A 12788-nucleotide genomic window follows, 5' to 3' on the forward strand; every position below is an offset into this window, starting at 1 on the left:
TCTTTAATTATATACCTGTAAGGATTCTCATTACTTGGTTTGAGATAACGTCAACATTCTATTGACATTAATTTGGATGGTGTCGGGCCCAGCCTTGTGTTGGCCTGTTTAACTGTTGGCCCGCGTCCATATGGCCCTACTTTTACCTCTATTTTTATCGAGACGAAAGTTGGGCTCAAAAAGCCTGGTAAAAAGAAGAGAGATAAAAGTCACGCGGCCCGCACACTCCTCTCTCTCATCACAAACACATCCTCCCCCTCTATTGGGTGGTTTAATATAAAATTAATTAAAATGATTTTTCAATTTAATAAATATTAACAAGGGAAGAAAAAAACACTCCTTTATAAGACATATTTAGTTGTAATAAATCCACCACAAGTCTTACATGATGTTCAACCTCCTGTCTTTTTTTCCTAACCGATAATGACATCATACAAATTGGTCATTTGAAAGTTCGATATATGTCTAAACTAATGCACAGATTTTTCCCAACAGACGACGTGATAAATTAGGCTGAAGCATGACAGTTAGTCATAAAGGTATTGCTCCTAGTAAGAATCGAATCACCAATAGTATATCACCCAAATGGTTTCCAATCTTTTCTCTTTTTTTTTTTTGAAATACCATTGAGAAATATGTAATTTTTTTTATAAGTGAAATTATAACTATAAAAAGTAATTAAATTTATTGGCGAATATAACTATGGAGTAAATTCATATTTATCCAATATCTTGTGAGATTTAGAATGATTTACCTGACACTTTTTGATAATATTCACCATTCTTATCATTCAAACTAGTGGTTCGGGCATAATAATGAGAGTCATTAGAGGTATATAATTGAACACCTAAATATTGGTGCACATAACTATAAATAGTAAGAGTAAATTAAAAATATTGGCGCATATGCATAGTTTCCAGAACCTTACCGTGCATCAAACTGTGTTAGATGAGGGTTCGAGGTTTTCAAGGTTCAACCGATGCGACGAAGGTCGAACCACTCTTTTATAATATACATTATATTTATATTATATATATATATATATATATATATATATATATTATATGAATAATTAAATATAAGTATATACGTTATACATAACTCAAAATAGAGTCTCAATTCTCAAATGTGAGATACAAAGTTCAAAGAAGTTCCAAAATAAACAATACATGGCTCAAATTCACCTTCCTCAGGCCATGAAGGTCTGCATTTGTACTCTCAATCTCTCTAGCGCAACTCTTCCAGAATCCAGATTCCAGAGTCTCCGACTTTCCTCACAAATTAGGGATTTCGACTTTTGTGAGTTAGATTAGGCCAAGGGGGAGGGGCAGTTGTAGAAAATTATTTAGTGACCTTAATTGTATATTTTTAAAATTAAATCTAATGTCTTTAATAGTAATTTACAAAACTTGTAGCTTTATATGAAATACCGCGGTTCATGGTTCATAGAAATGCCGCGGTTTGACCTCGAGTTTCACGATTTGATTGCATGTGCGGTATGAATGTAAAATAAAATAAAAAAAACGTCTCAATCCAATTGGCAGTACGGTAGGGTTTTGAAAACTATGCGCATATCACTGTGAAAAGTAGGTGAGCAAATTCATACTCATCCACTATGTTGTGAGATTTAGAATTTTATTACCTATAAATACATGCATATTGTGGAGAGTTCTACATTGCAATCAAACACACACATATTTCAGTCCAAAAACCATAATCCACAAGAAAAAAAAAGTGATGGAGAAGACTTCTATCAAGATTACTTTCTTTGCCATCCTCTTTGTCATTGCATTTTGTGAGTCTCTCTCTCTCTCAAATGATACATGAAATTGTTTTGATAATATTCAGATTTGTAGTGGATTCATCATTATTTCTTTTGTGCTACAAAAAAAATTATTATATACTATATATATATATATATTGTTCAAGGTTACTAATGGTTTTTTCTTCTTTAATGAATTTTGTTTTGGATAGGCATGCCAATCTCAAGCGTTGAAGGTTAGTAGTGTGTTTTTTTTTATGTGTTAAAATCTTTCTATTGAAAAATAAATGGCAATATAATAAATCACTTGGCTATAACCTCATTGGTTCTCTCTCCGGTTTATTCTCACTCAACTGTTCGAAAAACATGTTAGGTTATATGATTCCTTGATTATAAAAAAGAGCTAACAATATTGGATTTTTGTTTTGTTATATATATATATATATAGGTGGGCGATCCCCGAACGTGCATCATTGTGAAACCGGTGATGATTGTGTTGGACTACTTATATGTCCTCCTTTCATGGTTTGTAAAGATCATATCTGCCAATGCGAGCCACCTCGTGTTGAATCCAATATCATAAAGGCTTAAGGGAGCTATCTATGTGACAAACTATGTCAATTAATATTGCTCTTTAAATTTCAAAAGAAATAACATCAATAAGATCTCTTTTTACTAGCGATAATGCCCCTTATCTCTTTTTGTTCATAAGGAAAAGTGCTCTTATAGTTGTTTTATCAAGTTCATAGCACAAGTTTTGACATAAAAACACCCATAAAAAATGACAAGTAAATAGACATACATAAATGTATGTAAATTTCATTATTTAAAAGCATATAATCATCATATCAAAGAAATATTAACCTCCCAAGTTCTAACAGTTCGAAGAAAAGATCATGATGTTGTCCTACGATCATAAGCAACCCAACATTGGGAAATTGGCGAGTCGAATCAAATTCACATGATATTCAATATATTACTTTGGTGAATTTTGATCTGACTCTGAACAAATAAAGATAAGGAAAACATGACATCGTGGCAGCAACAGTACACAAGTAGCATCAATACAACAAGGTGCTTTATAGCTAACAATATGTTTCTTATTACACTGATGTATTACCTAATCAATAGGTAGTATAGAAACCAAAATGAACCTCCTTGTACTTGTGGCTCACTGCAAGGCGAATCCTCACATAATGTTTGTCATCTCGCCAAACCAAGTGTCTAAATATATAGTCTTCAAACTTATTAGTAGCCTTGACCTCCAGAGTAACATTGAAACTCTTTATCTTCACATATTTCCTTAAATGTAAGTGTCATTGGATTAACCTAAATTGACAAACTTGTTGACTATTTAACTTTTACTCTATGTCCCTAGAGAACATTCTTCCTTGTTCTCCATACAGAGTAATTGTTAAAGAGCCTTGACCTCCAGAGTAACATTGAAACTCTTTATCTTCACATATTTCCTTAAATGTAAGTGTCATTGGATTAACCTAAATTGACAAACTTGTTGACTATTTAACTTTTCCTCTATGTCCCTAGAGAACATTCTTCCTTGTTCTCCATACAGAGTAATTGTTAAAGAGCCAACAGGTTTGCCAATTTTGGTTAATGCAAGGACACTTACATTTAAGGAGATAGGAGAAGAGATGAGGTTCAATGTTTCTCTCAAGGTCAATGTTAGTAAAAAGTCTGAAGACTATGTATTTGGATACTTGGTTTGGCTATATGACAATCATTATGTGAGGAGTATCCTTGTAGTGAAGCACAAATACAAAGAGGTTCGTTTTGGTTAATCCAGTGACCATTTTTTTAGTTTGGGACCTTTCTGCATATGGGAAATCTATAGAGAATATTGGCAGTAAATGAAGATGAGAATGAACCTATTGCAACAAATGGATTCTTGGTCGTCTTCCTCACACGGTCCTTCCCATCTCGATGGCACTAGTCCATACCTTTCATCGCTGAATCTCTCTGATTCTGGCCAAACACCTAAAACACAAAATCTGGACAAAAAAATTAGTATACAAAAGTTATTTCAAAGGACAACCTGATAGCAAATGACAAACATATGAAGGAAAAAAAAATCATATTCTTTCCCCTCAAAGTATTTCAATAGAAACAAGCATTTAGATTACAAGACTTGCCAAAGTCGAGATTTGGATGATCGTGCCTTCACCAAACCTTGTCTTCTTCAAAATTGAGCTCCTTGGAATTTCTCCCCTGTCTCTTGTCCAAGGAAACCCATGACCATGCCTCTGCAATTTTCTTTCCTTGCTTAGTTAAACCGAAACAACATCTGGACATTTGATCAAATCATATAATTAATCAGGAGAACATAAGCGCCACGAAAATTCCATCGATTCAGACAAAAATAGGCAAGAAGGGAACAAATGAGAAAAATTATAGTAAAGAGTTAACACTAAATTAAATCAGAAGTTCTTACTCAGAATCTATATTGCTTTTTTCCTTTTGAGGCATTGCAGCAAAGCCATTTATGTTTTTGGTATAATGACAGAAGATAACATTTTTGGCTTTCTCTGTACTGGTTCAAAGTATAACAAACGACTTTATAAAGTTGAAAGATTGATCCTCATGAAGCAAGGTGAAATCTAGAGGTGAGTTTGTGAAAAAGATCTATACCTTCCCAATGATAGTCTGAGAAGCTCGAAATGAGAATTTTTGGCTCGATCAATACCATCAGATGCATATGTAACCCTAAATACACAAATAAAAAAAGAAAAAGATTAGGGGATAGTTCAACAACAATTTTATTAAGATAACCCACGAACCCTATTATGAACTTATCGTGTAGGGTTCGAACCAATAAAAAGGTTTCAGGCCTGCCCGATAAATGCTGGGTCGAGCAGGATTTGGAAACCTGATGTCCACCTCTAGGCGCTAACAAGTGGTGGTTATCATCAATGTAATTAACATGATAGACAAAGACTCATAATATAAACAAAGACAGTGTTTCGAGTCCTGCTTGTTAACTCTCCAACTACTGGCTAAAACGCACAAATATATATATGTTTAATAGATTAATTAATTAAAAAATTGAGAAGTGAAAACTGAGAGAGGGAGAGAGGTGGCGTACAAAAACTGGTTTCCGCTGAATGATTACATCTTAACACCTCTGGACTGGTGTCAACGTTGGGTCAGAATCGCTGGCTACGTCCGTCGTCGTTGAGGATGCACAAGGATTCGCATCTCATTCACAAATCTTCCTCCAATTCAAATATTCACTGTCCTGCGCAAGCAAGAAGCGGTTTTCGTTCGATCGACGGAATCCATCGTACTTTCACTGCTGTGGACCGGCTTTCATAAAGCACCTTTGGGCAGCAGCTACTATTGGGATCCAATTCCGAGATAAATTTGACAAAGAGACTTCTGTGTCTAGGGCAATCAGTAGATCGACTAGAATATTGAGATAATTTGCTTTTCTGTTTTTCTATATATATATTTCGTTTCTCACGTTGGGCTTCAAAGCCCAAGAAAAGGTCCAATGCATGCTAATTCGCGCTTTGTGCTTTGCCAAAAACGCACGCCTGCACCTGTCCAACCGCGACGAAGCGAGTCGCGAGAGGTGAGGGGGGCCGAGTCACGATCCGTGAGCTCCCCCCTCACTTCACGCTTTGAGCGTGTGCTTCGGTGCTTTTTGATAGTGATATTTTGTCTGTATTTTAGGAATAAACTGGTGGTGCAGATGCTCTTATTAGACTCTAGAATTAACTAACATCAAAAGAAATGGCAAGAGATGCATTCAAAAATTTCTACTTACCTTTTTAACAGGTCAAGTCTGTGTGGAGAAAAAGAGAGCAGCTAGCTCATTGCTTCTCTTGGGTTGTGGAAGGGAGCTTTGATGGGATGAAGTGAGTGTAAGTAGGTTTTAATGTCTTGATTGGCACCTACAAGTGACTGTTAGATTAGTACTAAGAATTTAAGAGCGCCATCTTGCTTTTTATGGTTTGTTTCTTTTGGTCACTAGATTGGCTTGATACTTGTAGTTGGGCATTAAGTTTTGTTGTACTCTTTTAAATTATTTTGCATCTTTTCTTACGACATTATACCTCTTAGTGTAAATTGTTGCATTCACCCTTATCTACAAAATGAACCAAAAAGCATTAAACCATAAATGGGAAAAAGCATAAGTAAATAGTAAGCAAAAAGCATTAAGCCCGCCCGGCCTTTGATTATGTGGCAGGAAAACTAAATTGAAAGGGAAAAGGAAAGGCCATAAATGGTAAAATTTCAAGAACTTGTAACAAAGTCCACAAATAAACAATTATTAGCGGATGTAAACATTAAACATGGAACTCAGGACCAAAAAAACTGTTCAAGTCCATGAGCACAAGTCTTTGAAACACAAGCAGATAATTATTGTCGGACATCAAGCAAGATTTTTCACCTCACTCTTTCTTTCCGATTCCATGAGACATATTGTAGATCCCACGTCCCTGAAAGGAAAATGCACAAAATGAATGATTGTTAAATTATCTACGAGTTTAGACAGCTAAAGTGTCTTGGGGTGGGGCAAGATAAGAGGGATCAAATGTCGGGGTCAGAAGAAACTCACGATCATAAACAATGAAGTGGCTGCTAATGCAGCAGGAATTGCAACAGAGGTGATCTTGTCAAATGGTCCCTTCAAGTAGGTGTGTTTTTGCACCTTTTGGAAATACTTCTGCTTTTCACGAAGTACCTCTCGTGGTCTAAAAGGAGTCTCTGACATCCTACACAGCAAATTGGTAATAAGTCTCCACATAAAAGCAATGAGGGTGACACAAAAGCATATAAAATTATGGAAACATCATAAGGTGAAGCTTCGAGGATGATTACCAACAGAGATTGTGAGGGAAATTGCACGGTCATAAAAACCATAAAGCAAAACTCATTGCCTGTATCATGTGCATGTTCTATACATGTCTCCTTTCATGCTGTTTGAAGAAGCATAGCACAGGAGGGAAAACTCCAAAAGAAAGGGGCATACAAAAAGGAAAACAAAATATATCCTGGAAACATTAGAAGTTGGACCTTGAAACTTCGAGGATGACTACCAACAACCGTTGTGAAGGTACATGTATGGTAATAAAAACCATAAAGCAAAATTCATTGCCTGTGTCATGTGTATTAATACATCCCCTCACATGCTGTTTGGTGGAAGCATAGAACAAGATGGAGAACTCCGAAAGAAGGGAGGTGAAAAAAAGAAAAAAAGAAAAGAAAAGAAAGGTATAGCTAGATTGAGATGTGCAATTTCCTAGTGAAGACAAAAACCAAAACCACCATTATCTCAAAATCAGACCAAAAGAAAGAGAAACAGTCAAACAGCACAAGACAGTATGAAGATAAAATGCACAAAACAAGTAAATTCAAATGAAAAACGTTTCTTCAGAAGAAATCAAATAACACAGAAAGGTAAAGAAAAAAGGGACTGGGGAAAAGTGGAGATCTAGCATTTTGTAACATATGCATGAAAGGAGTCAATTGGAATACATTTTGGTCTCAAAATCTTTCTTTTCTTTCATTTTTTCGTAACAAGAGATAATGATATCCTAATGCTATCCATCTCTTGCCACACACCACCAATCCCAATCACAGGAAAACACAAGCCTGTATTGCTAGATTTCTGCAGTTCTATCCATCTGCCCTACCAAACATGCTAAATAAGCAGCCTCTTACTCGTGCCTCCAAACAGCACCTAACCAATGAGAGTAGTATTTGTCTATTTGAAAAACTTCAAAAACCTACAGCATCAAGCATTAACAAATGACTGCAGTAGAGCCTTCTCCATTGAAGAGAGGATCAAAGTGATTGATATGAAACATACTACAAAGTTATTCAAAGGGAATGACAAGTGGTGAATCTAAATGGTTAATCCATTCGTCATGACAAGGAAATTATAACATAGAGATTCAAAAAGTGTATATGATAGATAGGAATGTGAAAATGACTCTCCTCAAACCGAAAGTGGACCAAAAGTATTTAACAAAGCATTTAGAACTGAAAATTACGAGGAAAAAGGCCCAAAAGCAAGAAAAACAATGCTACCTATTGTCTGGTTCAGATTTCAAACCACCAGACTTTTTTCAAATTGAACTATTAAAAGGGACATTGACTTTCAATTTGATTCAAGGGATCTGAGTAAGAGAAATCATAACGAATAATCAAATGGAAACCTAACACCAATAACACAGGCTCCAATCTGGTGAAGAAGTAATAAGCCAAGAAAGTTCATGAAAAACGACACGTGTACACAAAGCACACTCCAAATTCATAGCACAAGAAACTGAAAAATCACCATCATTATTCATTACACAACAAAGATCGGCAACAATACTTACAATTACGCTCAATTCCTACATCTACGAATACAAGAAATCATCGCACCAAGAAATTGTCGAGAACATATAAAAGAAAATGATAACTACTCAGAAATCCCCCCACAATTTCAAATCAATAATCAGATACAGATCGGAACTAACGACAGCACGAATAACACCGAAATCAAGGAATTATGTACAGACGATAGAAGACGATAAATCTAGGGAGATGGAAGAGCTTACCTTCCGTACTCTGACGAAGTGTATGTGCTGCGGTAGGTTTTAGGGATCGGCGTGTCGGAAGCGTTGGGCAGAAAGGTTGAATTTCCGCCGTTTCGCGAGGAATATAAAGATATGGACAGCCATCTATCCTCCTTATTGGGCCGGCCCAACAGACCATTACATAATTTACCATTTTTGAAAGGGTTGAAAGCCCAACATTTCATTTAATATCATATTTAAACCTAGAACCATCACCAGGAAAGCTTAGAAAATTATAAATTTCGAACTACAAGACCTATGTCCACTAGATCATTCTAGGAGCTACATCACTGTGCCCCAATTTATAATAAGGATTGGAATCAAAAGCTAATATGTAAGAAAACAAAATCTCAAAATCAATTTTCTCAACTCTTCTGACTCTGAATTTGAAGAGCAGACAAATGGCAAAACCAGTGTAATGTTCCTACAGCTTTGCTTTTGCGAATACCATACCCCAGTTCTCTATTTTGTCTCTCCGTCTTTAGTCTCAACTCATGCACATTCTCTAGTATAAAACAATGTCAAACATTCAAGCAAAACCAAACATGGAAAGAAAGAAAAGGAGAAAGGGAAGCCTCTCCTACATATTGAAACTTAAAACCATTACAAGGAACGAGGAAAACAAGAAACTAAGGGTGCACCTACAAAATATTAGGTAGCTGAGAATCTAATCTCTGTTGCAACTCCTTGATCTTCATGGATAGCTCTGCTTTCTGCTCCTTATAGCTCTGCAGCACGTATTCCTTTCCTTCAATCACCTCCTTCAACTCTCCCACAACGCTCTTCAGCATCTCAACTCTGTCCCCATCTCCCCTTCCCTTTTCCAACGACTCAATTGCTCTCGCCATTGATGTAGCCATTTCTTCACTCAGATTCCCAGGTTGTGACTCGCCATTTGTGACCACATGTCTCACACAATGATCTGCAATTGCCTTTCTCAGTCTCTGAATTTCCCTTTCCGAATCAAACAGGTCCGTATTTGCAGCATCAAGCTGAGACTGCAAATGACTGGAATGTGCAACCTGAGCATTCAGTGAATTATGCAATTCTGCAATCTGATCTTGCATCTCAAGTATCATGTCATCTCTCCTCTTCAATTGCTGCCTAAGCTTGTGTATCACTTCCCGCTTGCTGAGTATGTCAGAACCGGATTCTGATACACATGGAGAATCTGAGCAGTTTGAATGGTGAAAAGGCTTGGGAGGCAACTCCAAACGATCAGGAGAAGATGCCCAAATAACACCATTCTCCTTGGGATATTCAGTGGACGGAACTGTAACCAGTGGAAGAGCAACATCAGATTCGGAAAGCACCTGGCCACTGGGCGGGTACTTCAACTCCATGCTCGCGTACCCTGTTTCAAATCCAAACAGAGGTCCTTAACATTATAATACATGAAAAACAACACCCCAACCCAATTAACCAATTTCCAAATGTGTTAAGAAAATGTTACAGGGCTAGACCAACTACAAAAACTGTTCTCAACCATGTACATAATATTGCCAAAAGTCAGGGTAATAGAAAACTGATACTCACAGCATGACTTGAGACTCCACATTAGGCCTAATCAAATGACATGCACAAACAAACACAAGCACTAGAAGAACTTCGTGGTGTTAAACTCCAGCATCATGGCATGTAAGGAGAACTTTAACAACATAAAAAAGGAGGAGGAAAAATAACAGATGAATCTCATGACTATCCATTTTAGCATATCCATTTCAAAACACCTGCTTGAAGATTTTTCCTCTTAGCAGCAGATTGTCTTCCCTCTGAACACTAAATCAAAGAACGGTAGATAGCAATCATAAGAATTTTCATACCTGAAGTGCAGTGAAAGCAACCATCATTATCGTGTGGAAAAGAATACATATTTGAATGCAAATGGCAACCATGTGGTCTCCGTCTCTCGGAAGATATTCCATTCCCTGGTCATCAGGAACTTTAAAAGTTAGGAATGGATTTGCGTTAAAGACGACTTATCAAATTCCAACATATTATAAGACCTTTTAGGCTACTACTAGCATTTGCTTGTTGCTTTGAGTCAAGAGTCTGCTTCATCTTGTAACCAAGGCGAATTGAAAGTGTACTTAATAAGGCACCACCTGCAATGAGAATCCAACTCGGCCCATCACCTTGAAGTGCTTTTGTCCTCTGAGCTTTAGATTCCACATTTGCTCTTGGTTTCATCTTAAAGGTGTTGGAGGGAAAGATGCCAAATCAGCCAAATATGACCTACAGCAACAAAGCACCAAAATTCCATGCAGCAGAATTAGGTGAAACAGCAGCAAGAAAGCAGACAATCAACCGTGGTTTTATAAGTTAGAAAAACCCCTGAATTAAAATAGGAAGAACATAATTTCGATTTATAAGCACAAATCACTCTCTTATCAAGTGATTTGACTGCAGAAAACAAATGATATAACCGAATGTCTTACACGTCAGTTTCTTCCTTCAAGCATATGCATGTATACGTGTGTGTTTATGTATGTGTAAAAAGGCTACTTTGGTAGCCCAATCCCACTCAACCAGTGACCTCATTCAAGGAACCCATCCCAAATTACAAGCACAATATATCATGCCCCTCTACCATTGAAACCCATAACACTATGTTTGGTGAAAAGGAAAGAGAGAATTGCTGGAGGGAAGAAAAGAGAAGGAAAAGAGGCCGATATGGTTGTTGGTTGGAGTTCGAGGGAGGAGAATGAAATGCAATGGGAAACTCTCATCCCATATTTCTTAAAACCAATCCGTTCCAGAGGTGGGAGGTTTCAAGTAATCTTACAATAAATTGAGAAATGATTAACACTATAAAAGGGTTAGTTTAACCTCCACCACTCATTTCCTTCTCTTCCTGTCTATCCAACAGACAATACTCAAGAGGATGGGGACCTTCCTGCCTTCCACTCTCTCACATCTCCTGAACAAATCCTCAGCTCCACTTTCAAATTTGACCTACCAAAAAAGTATAATTATGCAGAAACTACACAGTTATAATGAGTATAGTGCATCCAATTCTCGCAAATTTTCAAGGCTTAGAATTTTCTAGGATCTTCAATTCCTAGTTTCAATGCAACAAGACATTGTCAACTGGTATATCACCTCAAAAACAAAATCAAAATAGTGACGCAGGGAGAGACCACTACCCTAAATAACAAGGAGGCTCCAAACATGAAGTTCCATTAGCATGGTCCAAGCTAATACCATTATAAACAAAACTCATTTAAAAGGTCTCTGAAAGAGCCATTAGACCAATAATTTAGTCCGACGAGACTTTGTGTTTGCCAAATTACACAGTTCACATTTTCACAGAAGCAATGGATACTCACAATGACTAAATAGCCACATCCTGCTAAGGCACTAAACCTCTACCATTAAGTCTTCCCACTTAATCCATAGTCCTAATGCCAAACATATATGAGGGAATTGTTGAAATGTATAATAGATTCATCTTTATGGTTCAGTAAATAATCAATCAAAGCATCCACACATATTCGGGTACAGAGACAAAATCTCAAACAATCGATATGCAAAGAATAAAATCCCTCTCATCTAGAACAACATTGACAAAAACTCATTAGCTCGTACTGACATAATCCAGATACGACACCTGTGTTAAATCTAATTTGGCTAGAAGAAAACAAATCAACATAAGTTCTTGATAGATATAATATTCCCAATCCCTTATAAATTATTCTTAACAGAAAAATGCAAAGCAATCGTGCTCAACCAGTATCGTTCCCTAAAACGCACAAAAAGTAAAGGGGAAAAAACGAAACACGGACCTCATTCACTGTTTTAGGGTTTCGATATTATCCCTTGGGAACTCCGGAAGAACGATGCTCACTTTTTCTCCCTCAGATTTGAACTTACTAAATGAGGTAAAAAAGAAAGGCAACAAAAAGAGGAAGAGAGAGCAAAAGAGAAAGAGGGAGAAATGAGTTTTGGAAATGGCGGTTTATTATTATTATTTTTTTAATTTTTTTTTTTGGTATAAATGGAATATTTTCCAGTTGTTTATGCGTAGCAACGTCAGCAAATACACGTGGTAGCTTTTCTGAATCTGCATTTATTGGCAGGAGGTTCACAAACCATTTCTGTTGCTTCCGTTGTGATTTTGTTTGTTGTTCGGAGTTCGGACGGACTGCAATCTTTTCTTTTCTTTTTTAAATTTAATTTAACGATATAATATAAAAAACCAAAATGAAGTTGCAAAACACGATGAGAATAATTTGGCCAAAGAAAAAGACAAAATAAAGGTGTAAAGAAAAAAATCTCTACAGTTGAGTATTGTTCACAAAGAAAATAATTTGGTCATAGTGTAGGTGGTTATCTCTCACAACTTAAAACTTAGGACGTAAAATATTTAGTCAGAGATCAGGAGTTCAATTCTAAACTGGCATTATTATTTTCGCGAACAGATTTATACATGTCTACCC

At 36.5% G+C, this 12788-nt stretch overlaps 2 protein-coding genes and 2 long non-coding RNA genes across 5 annotated transcripts; all 4 read right to left on the reverse strand.

Annotated features, from left to right (window-relative positions):
- Positions 1-2664: 2664 nt before the first annotated feature.
- LOC120010341 lies at positions 2665-3326 on the reverse strand. The gene is made up of 2 exons (XR_005470867.1): positions 3192-3326; positions 2665-3024 (listed from the first exon to the last, which is right to left on the reverse strand). It is a non-coding gene; the product is annotated as an uncharacterized LOC120010341 (long non-coding RNA).
- Positions 3327-3914: 588 nt separating this feature from the next.
- LOC120010340 lies at positions 3915-5576 on the reverse strand. Its single transcript, XR_005470866.1, has 3 exons — positions 4863-5576; positions 4212-4483; positions 3915-4064 (listed from the first exon to the last, which is right to left on the reverse strand). It is a non-coding gene; the product is annotated as an uncharacterized LOC120010340 (long non-coding RNA).
- Positions 5577-5937: 361 nt separating this feature from the next.
- Positions 5938-8549, reverse strand: LOC120011239. Its single transcript, XM_038862306.1, has 3 exons — positions 8332-8549; positions 6342-6498; positions 5938-6222 (listed from the first exon to the last, which is right to left on the reverse strand). Exons 1-3 carry the CDS (start codon positions 8532-8534, stop codon positions 6175-6177), a joined length of 408 nt encoding a protein of 135 aa, XP_038718234.1. The 5' UTR covers positions 8535-8549; the 3' UTR covers positions 5938-6174.
- A 236-nt stretch (positions 8550-8785) lies between these two features.
- On the reverse strand, positions 8786-12291 carry LOC120011236. Of its 2 annotated transcripts, XM_038862302.1 has the most exons (5): positions 12135-12291; positions 11179-11304; positions 10356-10584; positions 10173-10277; positions 8786-9703 (listed from the first exon to the last, which is right to left on the reverse strand). In XM_038862302.1, exons 3-5 carry the CDS (start codon positions 10537-10539, stop codon positions 8991-8993), a joined length of 1002 nt encoding a protein of 333 aa, XP_038718230.1. In that variant the 5' UTR covers positions 10540-10584; positions 11179-11304; positions 12135-12291; the 3' UTR covers positions 8786-8990. The 2 variants fall into 2 exon arrangements, with proteins under 2 accessions (XP_038718230.1, XP_038718229.1); XM_038862301.1 differs by lacking the exon at positions 11179-11304.
- Between the last annotated feature and the right edge of the window lie 497 nt (positions 12292-12788).

Source organism: Tripterygium wilfordii, chromosome 12 (assembly GCF_013401445.1).
Source record: "Tripterygium wilfordii isolate XIE 37 chromosome 12, ASM1340144v1, whole genome shotgun sequence".
Lineage (NCBI taxonomy): Eukaryota > Viridiplantae > Streptophyta > Magnoliopsida > Celastrales > Celastraceae > Tripterygium > Tripterygium wilfordii.